The sequence below is a fragment of the Dicentrarchus labrax genome, unplaced genomic scaffold, assembly GCF_905237075.1.
Source record: "Dicentrarchus labrax unplaced genomic scaffold, dlabrax2021, whole genome shotgun sequence".
Taxonomy (NCBI): domain Eukaryota; kingdom Metazoa; phylum Chordata; class Actinopteri; family Moronidae; genus Dicentrarchus; species Dicentrarchus labrax.
The window spans coordinates 3714566-3730467 of NW_026136704.1; the positions used below are offsets into that span (position 1 = coordinate 3714566).

The window sequence follows — 15902 nt, forward strand, 5'->3', positions numbered from 1 at the left end:
GAGAGTGAGGGAGAATCACCTGTAGGAGACGTGGCTTTGTGGCTACATATTTTGTGTTGCGGTGGGTGTCAGCATATGTAATAGACCTCAGAGTCTGGCCTATTTCGTCACAGTTAGGGAGGGGTGAGAGGATTCAGCTGAACCAAATTTTCAAATCCGAGCATTCTGTGCAGTTTTTATAACTAATTGGCCCAGCACTGATAGCCACAGTGGTGAATAAAACGCGACAATATAATCTTTATGTGCATAGCTCATCAACCTTTATCCTTCTCTTGTCTTGCTGTCATTGTAGACTGAAGAATGTGGTTTTCTTAGTGAGTTGTGTTCATACTTGTGCATTATTTAGCATAATGCATAATTGCATAATTGTATTCATCCTGTTGTTTGTCATTTTGTATCACCCCACACACCTGTGGATATTTATTACTTGATTTTGTGAACCATTGCCAACATGTTACTGCCCCCTTGTCGTGTGGCATACTAGTACCAAAACAATATAAACAACTATTCCAAAACGAAACCAAAAAAACACCCATATTGCCTCCAAAACACACAATATTTCTTTTGTTGGGAAAATGACCTGTACTACCTTCATATGCCAACAAGACTGATTTATTTACAGCAAAAAAACCAACAACAATATTGCGGAGTTCCCTTTTTAAAAGTGTCACATAAAGTTACTCTAATGTAAGTTGGGCACCACACAGGGGCAACATTATCTTTTAATGGGTGGATTTAAATTAAACCTATTGACAGCTGCCGTTTACAGTTTGAAATTTCAATATGATTAATTTATTAACCCAGGACATGTCCTTCAGTCCACATGGCAGGCAACAAAAAATTTAAGCCCCTTTGCAGCAGAGTTTCCTATTCTTGTATTTCACACATTCAGCGTCAGTTGTAACAACAACTTGCGTGAGAGTTTACTGGTACCACAGAGTGAGCTTGCTGCTCACAGATTTCTGTCTTCTGAATGTCAGTGAACACTGAACTTTAATTTAGAAACAGCAATTAAAGTGTGTTCGATATTGAACTCTGGACTTTTGTAGGTCGCATTGGAACTCCACAGATGACTTTGTTCATTATGTGGCTTACAGGTCCAGTGTGTAACATTTGGGAGAATCTACTTTCAGAAAAAGAATATACTATTCATATGTATGTTTTCATTATGTGTATCACATGGAAATAAGAATCATGTGTTTGTTACGTTTGAATGAGCCACTTTTATCCACGGAAGCCGTGGGTTGCATTGCAGGTAGGTTGCCGTGTTTCTCCTACATGCTTCACAGCCCAAGCTCATTCCCAGGTTGCCAAATACAAACATGAGCGGTGTTCAGTTAATTGTGATCTTATCAGGATAAGATCAGGGGAGGACAAGGGGTAAAGGACCCTGGTCCCTGAGTCCTAACCTGCGGCCCTTTGTTGTGTGTCATTCATTCTCTCTACCCCACTTTCCTGTCACTCTAAAGTTGCTCTATCAAAATAAAGGCCCCCCCACAAAAATCACTTTACTCTTTGGTTTCTGACCTAAGACATGTGTTCATGCTTGTTTACGTGGAAGACAGAGGCAGAACAAACTAAACAAACACATTCTCAACCTCTTTCTTGGCTACAGCACATTTCTGCAGAGTGATGGTTAACACTGCAGCTTCAACACTTCAATACATTGCAGGACTAGTTGCAGATGTTCCTCCTAACACTGGCTGAAAACCACCACATCATCCAAGAAGCTGAAAACTCTGACACATCTTTCAGAACATGGTTTATTAGTCTCTGAAATGTAGCTGGCGCCCCCTGGAGGCCAAATGGCATCACTCTGAACAACTGCATAGCAAATGGAGTTTGAAAGTTTGACAACGCAACCTGCCAATAGTGTTTAGTGTTCAATAGTGGTCCAGGTTGGCGGTGTACTTTGCTCTCTCAATGCTGTCCACCAAGTCATCCATTCTGGGATGGGATGAAATTGAAAGGCAGAATTTGGGTATTTAAAGTGAATGGAAAATCTTTCATGCACTGCTTAATACCTCAGTTAGACCCAGTTCAATTTGAGATTTTATTTCTTATTTCTTTGGCACCAACCGCTCAGGAACCTTGTAGCTCTTCTGCCACACTGTAGCATCTTTCTTGAGCTAAATCTGCTAGATTAGGGTTGTGAAATTTGGCTTCTCTCTGAAGAGCTCTGGGTCCTAAGAGGTACAACATCCTTCTGGCGGGGGGCCAACAGATGAGATAGACTACTATCTATCTAAACTAAACTAAAACTAATGTTTTAAAGAGTTCGGTCTAGACCTGCTCTATTTGAAAAGTGTCCTGAGATAACTTCTGTTATGAATTGGCGCTATACAAATAAAATTGAATTGAATTGAATTGAATTGAATTGAACTACTGGGTTGAACTCGCTGGCAGAGGGGAACCAGGGAAAAGCTGGACAGAAAAGTGATGCAGAACACAAAGGAAAAATCTAAATATATGCATTATTCTTTTTGATCCATACAACCAATAGATTGTTTTCACAGCACGCTTTTGACATGAAAAAGTAGGATAAACACAGGTGTTACTAATGATAATAATTAAAGGATTAGTGTGTAGGATTTAGTGGCATCTAACAGTATAAAAAGGTTAACAGTGAACAACCCTGTCCATAGCCAGTGTTTGGTTTGTCCATTCTGGGCTACTGTAGAAACATTACAGACTCCATGGAAGGCAAATGGCTCATTCTAAAGTAAGAAAAGACTATTCTTATTTTCAGGTGATTCAGGATACATTAATGAAAACATGAATATTATATTCCATTTCTGACAATAGATCCTCCTAAATGTTGGGGGACCTTTAATTGCCTCTTGTGAAATCTTGTGAAATTCTTGGATGGACAAAAGAAACATAAAAAGGATTTAAACACACACAATTTCTCAACTAATAATACAAACTATGAGTTCAAACAATTGTCTTACAAAACTGAAATAAGTTGGATTGTCAATAATATTTCTTTCTAGAGTTTATGTTTTTGAATTTAGTGACAGGTCACTAATTTGTTTACGATATGCAGTTAAAGCCACTCTCCTAACTCTCTGAAAATAATGAGCTCCCTCGTTGAGGAGGTGCCAGTACAGACAGTGGTAATGAGTTCCCAGTTCTTGGAGGTGTGAGAAGTCAGGAGAGGAGGCTAACATCTGTCTGCATCCCCACCAGACCTTGATTCACACTTCTAATTGCTGTTTATGTTGCATTAATTATTACACCAGACACAAACTAAAAATATACGTTATATCATAGTATGCCGTTTCCAATAATGAACACAAAACTTTAGTGTAAAACTGCTATGATTTCTCATTATGTTGCAACTTCTGGCTTTTTCTTTTTTTTGTGTGTAGCATGCATGTTCTCCCCATGTTTGATTGTAGGACAAAAGACATATACCTGATATGGACAGGGGGACCAGAACACTTGCACATTTGTATAACTGATGCATCTTTCTGTTCTTGCTTTTGCTAGTGTGCTTCCATCAAAACTAAATTTAAACACACAACACACTGAATCAAAATTTGAAAAGTAATTGTCATTTAATAGCATCAATCTTTTAAACAGGCTACTGATTTCCTAAAATATTTTGTCACGTGGTGATTCTGGCAAAGCACATAGTCAGAGCAGATACTACAGTATCCAATTCCATTCGGATCCCATTTAATAGTAGTAACTCATTCTCATTCCCAGGCCGCCAAATCCAATGCAGTACTCATTAAGAAGTAAGGGTATTCATGTGGACAAAAATCAGAGTTCTCGCCCATTTCAGGCTCTGCCGAAGTTTGATAATACCTTTGTTTCATACAGATGCACAAGATAGTGTATGTATGACACTACTATCTAACTCCAATGCAAGAGATGCGAGATGGATGGGGTGGATGGATGGGTCAAACAAACCCAGGAGACCGGGGATGATGTCCGATGTCAAATCAGTGTTGATTTAAAGTTTTTAGAACATAATGTAGGTGCTATGGTAAATCACAGTGGTACCATTTGTTGGTACAACAGAGGTTTAAACATATTGGTGCAATCAATTCATTATGGTTATCAAAGTGTATTAATTGTCAAAAGATAATAGAAAATGACTTTAATTAAAATAAAGTTCCTTGGGGCACCACCCTTAAATAAGGGAAACGATAGCCAATGATTGATTGATCAGTCTAAAAAAAACCCACTACACTATTAATTTAGAAATCAGATTGATACTTAAATTAATAACTATAACAAAAATCACTATTAATAATTAAAGTGGAAGGCTTTGGAGTTCTTCATAAATGACGTTGTGTGTGTGTGTGTGTGTCTGTGTCTGTGTGCATGGGGGGTTGCGCGCCAGAAAAGGTGTGTTTCCTTTGTCCTCTGACCAGATGTTTCAGCCGAGTATGAAACACGTGTTGGTGAGAGACAGAGCATGGAGGAGCGGGAGGGTTTGATTTCCCTCTCCTCATGTATGTGCTGAGGTTAAGGCCGAATTTAGGTGTGTATGTATGTGTGTGTGTGATCATAGATTAACGGTGCCGTTAAAAGGGAGTTAGTTGCATGCAAAGATAGCGTCTGTGTGAAGCATAACATTAACTAACATCACCTTAACACTGTCTCAGAGACTACAGTTACTACAGTAACCTGCGTTAATCAAATCAACAACACAACAATATAACCTGAATATAAACACAACATAATGACTTATGTCACCTGCACTGTAATCCAATAACTCATAACTCAAAAAACAACTTGGTTTGGGTTAAAATATGGTAAGGGGTAAGTTAGGAAACAACCTAAAAATGGAAAATAAATTACTGATAGTGTAAATATACTAAAAGACAGTGACCCAAACATACTTCACAACAAGACCCTCACCTACAGAGACCCTAGAGAGAAGCCCTCGCAGCCAGCTGGGGGTTTACAAACACATACGGAGATCCCATTTAACTAAACCAAATCATACGATAACAAAAAGAAAACTATTTGACACCTCGGACAGAATCAAACAAAAAACTGAGCAAACTGGATGCAATTAGGCCCTAAACAGAGAATACTCAGTGGCAGATTAACCCGACCGCTGTGACAGATTTAGAAGGAAATCTGGGACCATGTACAGAGTCAGCGAGCACATCCTTGCCATGGAGAAAGGCAGACCTGGCTCCTCAGAGACCACCCAGGTGGAAACCGAGCTGCACTTTTAAACTGTACCAAGACATCAGAGACATATAGCCTACTACCTACAGATTACAACCCAAAAATATTTGAACATGGCTTATTACAAAAACTTCCACATCTGCTTGGTGTAATACAGAAATGTATAAATGCAGCAGCAAGATTTATGAGCTATTGAGACCGGAGATTGACATCCAGTGGAATACAACCACCATGTAGACTGTCAATCAGCTTTATACACCTGCATGGACATTTTTCATGGAAAGAAGAACAAAGAATATCACTTGAAGAATTTTCTCCATGGAAAATATGTTTTTGCTCTTTTCCTGACTGGCTTCATTAAGAGTTTGACTACGTTATGGTTCATTGATCTGATTGGTTGGAGTGTGCCTCTGACAGTGATAGACAGATGGTTTATCCAATCAACTACAAAGTATTTTTTTAAAGTGCCTTCCCTATTCCACAGTTTCCAACCACGACTTCCCAGATGGTTCTGTGTAACAAACCATTTGACTCAGTCAGGTCAATGAGTTACAGGTCAAAAATTGTTTAGCTGATTTCATTGACAGTCGGCAGCGGAGCTGAGAGGGTCGGAGCAGCTGCTGGCGTTAGTTTTGGGGTTTGTGGTCATTTTGAGACTCAGCCTGCCATGCTGCCGCTGCTGCATTGCTCCGTGTACAGGAGAGATTCAGCTGACATAGTACGAGTCAACTTTGGGTCTTCTCAACTGATGATTTGAATCACTGACGTTTCAAGGGCAGCCCTAGTTACAGCTATAAGTTAAACCCTCTGGTAGGACTGTCCTGCTGCTTGGAAAATATTGCTAAAATAATACCTCCATAATTCCTTGAATATCTCCAGACATACCTAACTATAAGGCATTTAGTCACTTTAAGATCTTGACTTCAAATTTTCAAATCCTGTTTGTCATTTTTAAAACCATATAGGCTGAACTTTCAAAGCTTCCTTTTAATCTTTTAAATCTTTAAATATGCTAGTACACCTTGAACTGTGAGGAGATAGTCACCTCCTACAGGACATTATCAACAGGGACAGACTGTCCAACCTTACTCCCTGCAGGTCTATAAGTATAAGTATAGCTCAAACTGACCCCATATGAGGCAGATTCATACTGCCCAGCTGGCTATGGAAGGTAAGTGTCGGATTGAAGCACAGCTGTGTTTGAATATGCTTTGAATATCATATTTTAAGTGATTTATGAGCAGTTTTTAAATAAATCATTGATTGCAAATGTTTATTTTACGTAAGCAGACTGGTGCTTGATAGCTAATCATTACATCAGTGGCATAAATGCATTTCATCAAATGAAATTTACCTTCTGATGTCTGGTGTAAGATTTGCAGCACTGGTTTTAGCCAATTCACTACTAGTTTCGACACTGGCTGATTTTTTATGATGTGTGTTTAATCTAGTAGTAGATGTTGTCTCATACATCTCTTACATGGGTACCTTTAATCAACTGATATTATTTTATATGCTTCTAATTAACGTTGCGTAGATAGTATTGATATGTGTGTTTTAATACAAGCTATTTGATATTATATTTTCATACATTTTATGGACTTTCTCACTTTCTAAGATTGATGTGTAGTTTTATTAAAGGAGGTTATTTAAGAGAATGTGAGTTAGAGCTTTGATTCTCTGCCCACTTGGACCTGAAATGGCCCACCAGGTTCGGGCCCAAAACTGCTGCCACGTATCAGGCTTGGGACTGAATTAGATTTTTTAAAATGATATATTTAATATTTCATTTATAATGCATTCAACTGTAATTAATCAGTGAATTTGTTATTTGTTTTGATAGTAATTTACACTATACCATTTGCACAATGTAGTTTAATTTAGTTAATTACTTACATTTTCTTAAGCAGAAATGTGGGTTTGGGTTGGTCTCGGGCACAGAACTGTTTCCGTGGTACAGGCTCATTCCAGCCTTACACAGAACTGGGTCGGACTGGGCCTAATCAAAGCTCTTATGTGACTTTCTGCTCAGTTTGAGTCTGATGAAGATGCACCACCACTGAAACATTAGTCATTGAATAACATTTGTTACCTTACTCAGTGTGCTCCAGTTACTTTAAGGTATATCTCTGAAGTTTCTCCTGATACAAGATTGCCCTGCTTGAGAGCACCAGACAGGACCTTTTTCCTTGTGAGTCTGTTGAAGTGCGTGTATTCTCCTCCCCTGCAAAAGCGGCAGCGCCTTATTTTTCACAGGATTTCACCTTACTGACATTAGCTTCCTTTGACAAACACACATTGTATCTTTTAGTCTATTTACACATACTGTAAATTTTCTGTGCTAAAATGTTGACACTCTTTATAGTTGAATATTACAGCTGTCATTACAATTAGTTAATGTTTCTCCTCCAAATTGTTTTTCAAATAAATTTCAACCTGTACTGCTTAGGCCCTTATGTTTTGTCCTCCTCACCCCTCTCCATGCTACCTTTTGTTGCATATTAAAATAAATGGGTTACTATGACATGCATATAACTCATATTACTAATAAATAAATGTAAACAGCCTGATGTTATTTAGCACAACAAATTAAAGTAATCTTAGAATATTTGATTAAAGTGTTAAGTTTTGCCTTCCTCGCCCCTCTCTGTGCCACCTTTTGTTGCATCTTCTATGGGTTATCATGACATATTATTGAAAATTAAAACTATTATTTAATTAGCGTTCAGCAAATTAATCTTGGTATAAATGCCACAGATTTTATTTTAAATAAAGAAATATAGACTCAAAAAGATATGTTTCAGCACGTTTCAGTCTATTCCTGAATTTATCATTCTCCCTTCAAACAGATGGAGCCGGCGCTCTGCTACGAGTACATAAATGCTTCATGTCTGAGGACCATCTATCCCTTGCCCACACGCATCACCCTCTACGTGATTCTGGGGTTCACAGTCATCATAACAGTGTGTGGAAACCTGTTGGTAACTGTCTCTATCACCTATTTTAAGCAGCTCCACACTCCAACCAATTGCCTCTTAGTGTCTCTGGCTGTTTCTGACCTCCTTCTGGGGTTGTTAGTCATGTTCCCCAGTATGATTCGATGCATAGAGACTTGCTGGTATTTTGGTGACGTCTTCTGTAAAGTCTACATGAGCTCTGATGTCATGTTGTGTACAGCGTCAATACTAAACCTGTCATTCATATCACTGGACCGACACTACGCTGTCTGCCAGCCTCTCCAGTACAGGAGAAAGGTAACTGTTAACGCTGTGTTGATCATGATTCTGACCACTTGGAGTGTTTCAGCTCTTATAGGCTTTGGAATGATTTTTCTCAGGTTAAATATTTGGGGGATTGAGGAGTTCTACTATAACTACATTGCGTGTGAAGGGAGCTGTGTTTTGTTTCAGAGTGGACTATCGAGTACAGTCTCATCAGTACTTTCATTTTACATCCCAGGAATAATAATGCTTGCTGTTTACCTGAAGATTTTCCTGGTGGCACAGAGACAGCTGCGCAGCATACAGAATACAAGCTGCATGAGCTCAACAAAAGTATCAAATACAAGCCAGACAAAAGCCACCAAAACACTTGCTATCATAATGGGGGGCTTTCTTTCTTTTTGGACTCCTTTTTTTGTATGTAACATCATTGATCCCTTTATCAATTACTCAACACCACCTGCTTTGTTTGAAACCCTTGTATGGGTGGGCTACATGAATTCTGCTGTCAACCCTTTAATATATGCATTCTTTTACAGCTGGTTCAGAAAGGCATTTCGATTATTTGCTTCAGGTAAAGTTTTTAAATCTGACATTTCAGAGACCACACTTTTTACAGAATAAATTGATGCAGACACCTCTGGGAAGTGGATGTTCTTTTTTCTTCTATTTTTTAGAGTAGAATATATATTTATTGTCCAGCAGGCTATAGAATTTGTCTTCAGCTCATCAAAATATATCATAAAAAACAGACAGTAGTTAGTAGAAACACACAGACAAGGTCATATTACACATTTTTAAACAGTTCATGTCAGGGCATAGATCTCATTAGTCACTCTGTAGAGTTAAGAATATAGATGACTCTTGGGATGAAGATGAACCTTTTAAAGGTCCAGTGTATAGGATAGTTAGTCGCAGTGTAGTTGCAGATCACAACTGCCTCACCTGCCATTCCAAGTGTGAAGAAAAAACTGTCTGCAAAATGTGCGTAAAAGGCAAACACCCCTAGAGCCAGTGTTTGGTTTGTCCCTTCTGGGCTACTGTAGAAACACAGTGGTTCAACATGGCAGACTCCATGGAAGTCGACCTGTGGCGTCGATAGATTAAATACAGTATATGATGTACCTAAGTAGAGACAGGGATCTCGACAGCGTTGTTGTGATCGATACAGCCATGTAATCCATTGAACACATATTAAATTTCAATTAAATTCAATTCAATTTTATTTGTATAGCGTGGATTCATAAGTATCTCAGGACACTTTTCAAAAAGAGCAGGTCTAGACCGAACTCTTTAAAACATTATTTACAGAGACCCAACAGTTCCCACCATGAGCAAGCACTTGGTGATGGGGGCAAGGAAAAACTGCCTGTTAAGAGGCAGAAACTTAGGACAGACCCTTCAGCTCTAGGTGGGTGGTCATCTGCCTCGACCAGTTGGAGCGAGAGAGAGAGAGAGACAGACAGACAGACAGACAGACAGACAAAGATGCACAGCAACAACAGTAGCAGCAACTTCACTAATAGTAGTGACTGATGATGATGAACATGAAGAAGATGATGGCGACGACAACAACAATGGGGGAAAATGAGCAGAGCACAATAGTAATAATAGTAACTGTAGTAATAATATTATTAATAATAATAATAACAATAATATCAGTGATATTAGCAATGGCAGCCAAGCAGGACCATGGCAGGAGGCTCCACCAGGATCCATGAGAACCTGCGAGATGAGAAAGCACAAGAACTCCAGGGAAGAAGTGAACTTTTCACAGCTATTGGTTGGACATGCTACGGTAAGCGTACTGAATCATTTCCGGTTTACTTCCTGCTCTGTGTACACTGTTTGGTGCTGTAGCTCTGTCCAGTGAACGCTAAATCTAAATTTATTTTACTCGTTACAGCGGTTATTTTCCCACTTTACATTCAAATGTAGACTAGTTCTACCTAAAACACTCGGAGCTACTCCTTCTTTTAGCGACTTTTCGCTATTTACAAAAGTTTTCACACACGCTAGCTTCATTAACATTAGCAGTTAGCAATGGCTGACTGCAAACCGCAGAAGCCCCCAATTCACCACAAACCCATTCACGTTTCTAATACATTTTCTCCACTCAGCGACACACCCGCTGAGGAAACAACTTCAATTCAATTTTATTTGTATAGCGGCAATTCATAACAGAAGTCATCTCAGGACACTTTTCAAATAGAGCAGGTCTAGACCGAACTCTTTGTAACATTATTTACAGAGACCCAACAGTACCACCATGAGCAAGCACTTGGCGACAAGGGCAAGGAAAAACTGCCTGTTAAAAGGCAGAAACCTAGGACAGATCCTTCGGCTCTAGGTGGGTGGTGGTCTGTCTCGACCAGTTGGGGTGAGAGAGAGACAGAGACAGAGAGAGACAGAGAGAGAGAGTGAGAGAGAGAGACAGACAGACAGACAGGTGCACAGCAACAACAGTATTGGCAATGGCAATCTAGCAGGACCATGGCAGGAGGCTCCACCAGGATCGATAAGAACCTGCGAGACGAGAAAGCACAAGAACTCCGGGGAAGAAGTGAAGTTAGTAACATGCATTAATGGAACATGAATGAGTGCAGAAAGAGAGAGGAAGAGAGGAGCTCAGTGCACCATGGGAATTCCCCGATAGTCTAGGCCTATAGCAGCATAACTAAGGGATGGTTCAGGACTCACCTGATCCAGCCCAAACTATAAGCTTTATCAAAGAGGAATGTCTTAAGCCTACTCTTGAATGTGGAGAGGGTGTCTGCCTCCCGAACCACAACTGGAAGCTGGTTCCACAGGAGAGGAGCTTGGTAACTGAAGGCTCTGGCTCCTGTTCTACTTTTAGAGACTATAGGAACCACAAGTAGCCCAGCATTCAGAGAACGTAGTGTTCTAGTGGGGTAATAGGGTACTATGAGCTCTTTAAGATATGAAGGGGCCTGACCATGAAGAGCTTTATAGGTGAGGAGGAGGATTTTAAATTCTATTCTACATTTTACAGTGCAGAGAAGCTAGTATAGGAGAGATGTGATCTCTTTTTCTAGTTTCTGTCAGTACTCGTGCTGCAGCGTTCTGAATTAATTGGAGCGTTTTAATGGACTTATTGGGGCAACCTGATAATAAAGAGTTGCAGTAATCCAGCCTTGAAGTAACAAATGCATGGATTAGTTTTTCTGAATCTGTCTGTGATAGTGTCTAATTTTTGTAATATTACGTAAATGAAAGAAGGCAGTCCTAGAGGTCTGCTTCATGTGGGAGTTAAAAGACAAATCCTGATCAAAGATAACTCCAAGATTCCTGACAGTGGTGCTAGAGGCCAAGGTAATGCCATCTAGAGTAACTATATCTTTAGACAGTGAGTCTCTAAGGTTTTTGGGGCCAAGAACAAGAATTTCATTTTTTTCTGAGTTTAACATCAGAAAATTGCAGCTCATCCAGGATTTTATGTCCTTAAGACATGTTTGTAATTTAGATAAGTGATTAATTTCATCGGGCTTGATCGATAGATATAACTGCGTATCATCTGCATAACAGTGAAAGTTAATGGAGTGATTCCTAATAATGTTGCCTAAAGGGAGCATATATAAAGTAAATAGTATTGGTCCAAGTACAGAACTTTGTGGAACTCCATGACTAACTGTAGTATTTATTGAAGATTCATCGTTAACATGTACAAACTGCGAACGATCTGATAAATATGACTTAAACCAGCTTAGTGCGGTTCCTTTAATGCCAATTTGATGCTCAAGTCTCTGTAAAAGAATATCATGGTCAATGGTGTCAAATGCAGCACTAAGATCTAATAATACAAGTACAGAGACAATAGTAATAATTTTATTATAGAAGAAGCTCATGAAGTCATTGCTACTTAAGGTTTTGGGGATATGTGGCTCAGTAGAGCTGTGGCTCTCTGTCAGCCTGGCTACAGTGCTGAAGAGGAACCTAGGGTTATTCTTATTTTCTTCTATTAGTGCTGAGTAATAGGCTCCTCTTGCATTACGGAGGGCCTTTCTATAAGTTTTAAGATTATCTTGCCAATTAATTCAGAACGCTGCAGCACGAGTACTGACAGGAACTAGAAAAAGAGATCACATCTCTCCTGTACTAGCTTCTCTGCACTGGCTCCCTGTAAAATGTAGAATAGAATTTAAAATCCTCCTCCTCACCTATAAAGCTCTTCATGGTCAGGCCCCTTCATATCTTAAAGAGCTCATAGTACCCTATTACCCCACTAGAACACTGCGTTCTCTGAATGCTGGGCTACTTGTGGTTCCTATAGTCTCTAAAAGTAGAACAGGAGCCAGAGCCTTCAGTTACCAAGCTCCTCTCCTGTGGAACCAGCTTCCAGTTGTGGTTCTGGAGGCAGACACCCTCTCCACATTCAAGAGTAGGCTTAAGACATTCCTCTTTGATAAAGCTTATAGTTTGGGCTGGATCAGGTGATTCCTGAACCATCCCTTAGTTATGCTGCTATAGGCCTAGACTATCGGGGGATTTCCCATGGTGCACTGAGCTCCTCTCTTCATCTCTCTTTCTGCACTCATTCATGTTCCATTAATGCATGTTACTAACTTCACTTCTTCCCCAGAGTTCTTGTGCTTTCTCGTCTCGCAGGTTCTTATCGATCCTGGTGGAGCCTCCTGCCATGGTCCTGCTAGATTGCCATTGCCAATACTGTTGTTGCTGTGCACCTGTCTGTCTGTCTGTCTGTCTGTCTGTCTCTCTCTCTCTCTCTCTCTCTCTCTCTCTCTCTCTGTCTCTGTCTCTCTCTCTCTTTCACCCCAACTGGTCAAGACAGACGACCACCCACCTAGAGCCGAAGGATCTGTCCTAGGTTTCTGCCTTTTAACAGGCAGTTTTTCCTTGCCCCCGTCGCCAAGTGCTTGCTCATGGTGGTCCTGTTGGGTCTCTGTAAATAATGTTTTAAAGAGTTCAGTCTAGACCTACTCTATTTGAAAAGTGTCCTGAGATAACTTCTGTTATGAATTGGTGCTATACAAATAAAATTTAATTGAATTGAATTAATGTTGATCGTAGTGAGCCTGCAGCACTATCAACAAGATTATCAATTTCAGAGGAACTAAAGTTGTTATAGGATTCTGTTAAATTCAGACATGGCATTGAATTAAACACTGAAGGAATCTCCTCCTTAAATTTAGCTACAGCACTGTCAGATAGACATCTGCTGTAGGAAGTTTTGCCTAATGGCTTATAATCTAATAGTATGAGTTCAAAAGTTATTAAATAATGGTCAGATAGGAAAGGATTATGTGGGAAGACTATTAAATGTTCAATATCAATGACATATGATAGAACAAGGTCAAGAGTGTGATTAAAACAATGAGTTGGTTTATTTACACTCTGACAGAAGCCAATTGAGTCTATTAATGAGATAAATGCATTACTAAGGCTGTCATTGTTAACATTCACATGAATATTAAAATCACCTACAATAATTACTTTATCTGATTTAAGGACTAAATTTGATAAAAACTCTGAGAATTCAGATATAAAATCAGAGTATGGTCCAGGAGCGCGGTACACTATAACAAATAGAACTGGCTGCAGTGTTTTCCAGTTTGGGTGAAAAAGACTAAGAACAAGGCTTTCAAATGAATTATAATTTAGTTTAGGTTTAGGGTCCATTAAAACGCTCGAATCATATATGGCTGCTACTCCACCTCCTCGGCCAGTGCCTCGAGGAATGTGTGTAATATGATGGGGGGGGTGGATTCATTTAGGCTAACTTACTCCTCGTGGGACAACCAGGTCTCAGAAAGACAAAGTAAATCAATATCATAATCTGATATTAATTCATTCACTAAAACAGCTTTAGAGGACAAAGACCTGATATTTAACAGTCCACTTTTCATTCTCTTATTTTGTGCTACTGAGGAGTTAGTTGAATTTTTATTAGGTTTTTATGTTGGACAGACATAGTCTCTATGGGGTTTTGGGTGGGTGACTGTTCTAAAGAAAGCGCAGAGAAGTGTGTAAGACAGCAGCTGTGCTTCCTGGTCCCAACACTGGACTGTCAGGTTTTAGAAATAAAGTTCGCCATATTTCTAGATAAGAGAGCCGCTCCATCCAAAGTGGGATGGATGCCGTCTCTCCTAATCAGACCAGGTTTTCCCCAAAAAGGCTTCCAGTTATCAATGAAGCCCACATCGTTTGCTGGACACCACCTCGACAGCCAGCGGTGGAAGTCCGACATGCGGCTATACATGTCATCACTGGTCACATTGGGCAGGGGTCCACAGAAAACTACGGAGTCCGACATAGTTTTAGCATAGTTACACACTGACTCCACATTAATCTTAGTGACCTCCGATTGACGTAAACGGGTGTCATTACCACCGACGTGGATAACAATCTTACTATATTTACGTTTATCTTTAGCCAGCAGTTTTAAATAGGATTCAATGTCGCCCGCTCTGGCCCCAGGGATACATTTAACTATGGCCGCTGGCTTCGCTAACTTAACGTTTCTGACTATGGAGCTGCCAATAATCAGAGTTGGTTCCTCAGCGGGTACCCTTCCAATGCACCAATAACAAAGCAAAACTTTTCCAACTTTACACGCACTTCAAGGAAAGCACCACTGTTCCTCGCCGAGCTTCCCTTCCGGTTCTGGTCAATGCGGCAACGCTGATGACATCACGGTACATAACACGGCTCAGCCTTCCTCATCAGCCCAAGGTCATATCAAACCCAGTACCTGCCATTTCGGCTTCTCATCCATCTTCTTCTTTACCATAGACTTTAAAAACAACCTGAGCATCCCTCCATCCTAGCAACCTTTTTCCTTCTCTCATTTCTAACTTCCCTGTCCTCTCTTTTTTGGCTGCCTCCGCTCCTCCCATTCCAACACCGACCTTCTCAGCCACACAGAGCGTGCCCACAACTACAATCCATGGCAATGCTACCAGCCAAAACCCTTATCTTCATCCCGTTTCTTCATATGTACCTGGTGTTTCTTTTCCTTCATTTAATGCACCTCCTTTTTTTTTTTTTTTCACAGGTCCCCACATAGCCCAATCGTGGGCTTTCCCACCCACCCTCCCATGCATAATAATTTCACTCTAGCCTCTGCATTACCTCCAGTGTGCCCAGTCTTATCCTCCTGACCACCCCCTGTGTCACCCACTCTCAGACAACAGATTTTTGCCTCTCACTACGTCAACCTTGCCCATTTAATTCTGCGTGCTGAACTTGCCTTCTGTCCTTTTGGTCCATCAGGACCTGGTCCCCCCTTTGTTCCAGGGTCTCCTCTCCTTCCCTGTTAATATTTATTTAACGATAATCATCTATGGCAAATTCTTAAAATGTATATGTAATATATATTTTTTGTTAGTTTGAAATACCGGTTCAACTCTTAGTCCAGGTAAAGCAAGCAAGCCCCTGCAACAGTTAATAGTTTTATTTCAAAGTCCTCATCGTTACATTAGTTTACAGACGTATATGTGCCGACCTCGCCCATTTATTACATCTGTCCACATGCAACCTTCAAGTCCC

The 15902-nt window shown here is 40.1% G+C and overlaps 2 protein-coding genes across 4 annotated transcripts in view; one reads left to right on the forward strand and one right to left on the reverse strand.

Moving 5' to 3' along the window:
* LOC127362358 (gap junction delta-2 protein-like) overlaps nucleotides 1-13315 on the reverse strand; it is a 678509-nt gene extending 665194 nt beyond the window's left edge. Inside the window, exon 1 of one of the 2 annotated variants that reach the window (XR_007884432.1) lies at nucleotides 13079-13315. The gene's annotated coding sequence lies outside the window, so the exon portion shown is untranslated. The remainder of the gene's footprint in view (nucleotides 1-13078) is intronic. The other variant, XR_007884433.1, reaches the window with a different exon arrangement.
* LOC127362366 (trace amine-associated receptor 1-like) lies at nucleotides 5994-9022 on the forward strand. Of its 2 annotated transcripts, XM_051398028.1 has the most exons (3): nucleotides 6303-6325; nucleotides 7256-7345; nucleotides 8004-9022. In XM_051398028.1, exon 3 carries the CDS (start codon nucleotides 8004-8006, stop codon nucleotides 8997-8999), a length of 996 nt encoding a protein of 331 aa, XP_051253988.1. In that variant the 5' UTR covers nucleotides 6303-6325; nucleotides 7256-7345; the 3' UTR covers nucleotides 9000-9022. The 2 variants fall into 2 exon arrangements, with proteins under 2 accessions (XP_051253986.1, XP_051253988.1); XM_051398026.1 differs by lacking the exon at nucleotides 7256-7345 and having other exon boundaries at nucleotides 5994-6325.
* Nucleotides 13316-15902: the final 2587 nt, after the last annotated feature.

Excerpts from the sequence above, each read along its gene's own strand:
- LOC127362366 (XM_051398026.1), top strand. The coding sequence starts at position 8,004 with ATGGAGCCGGCGCTCTGCTACGAGTACATAAATGCTTCATGTCTGAGG.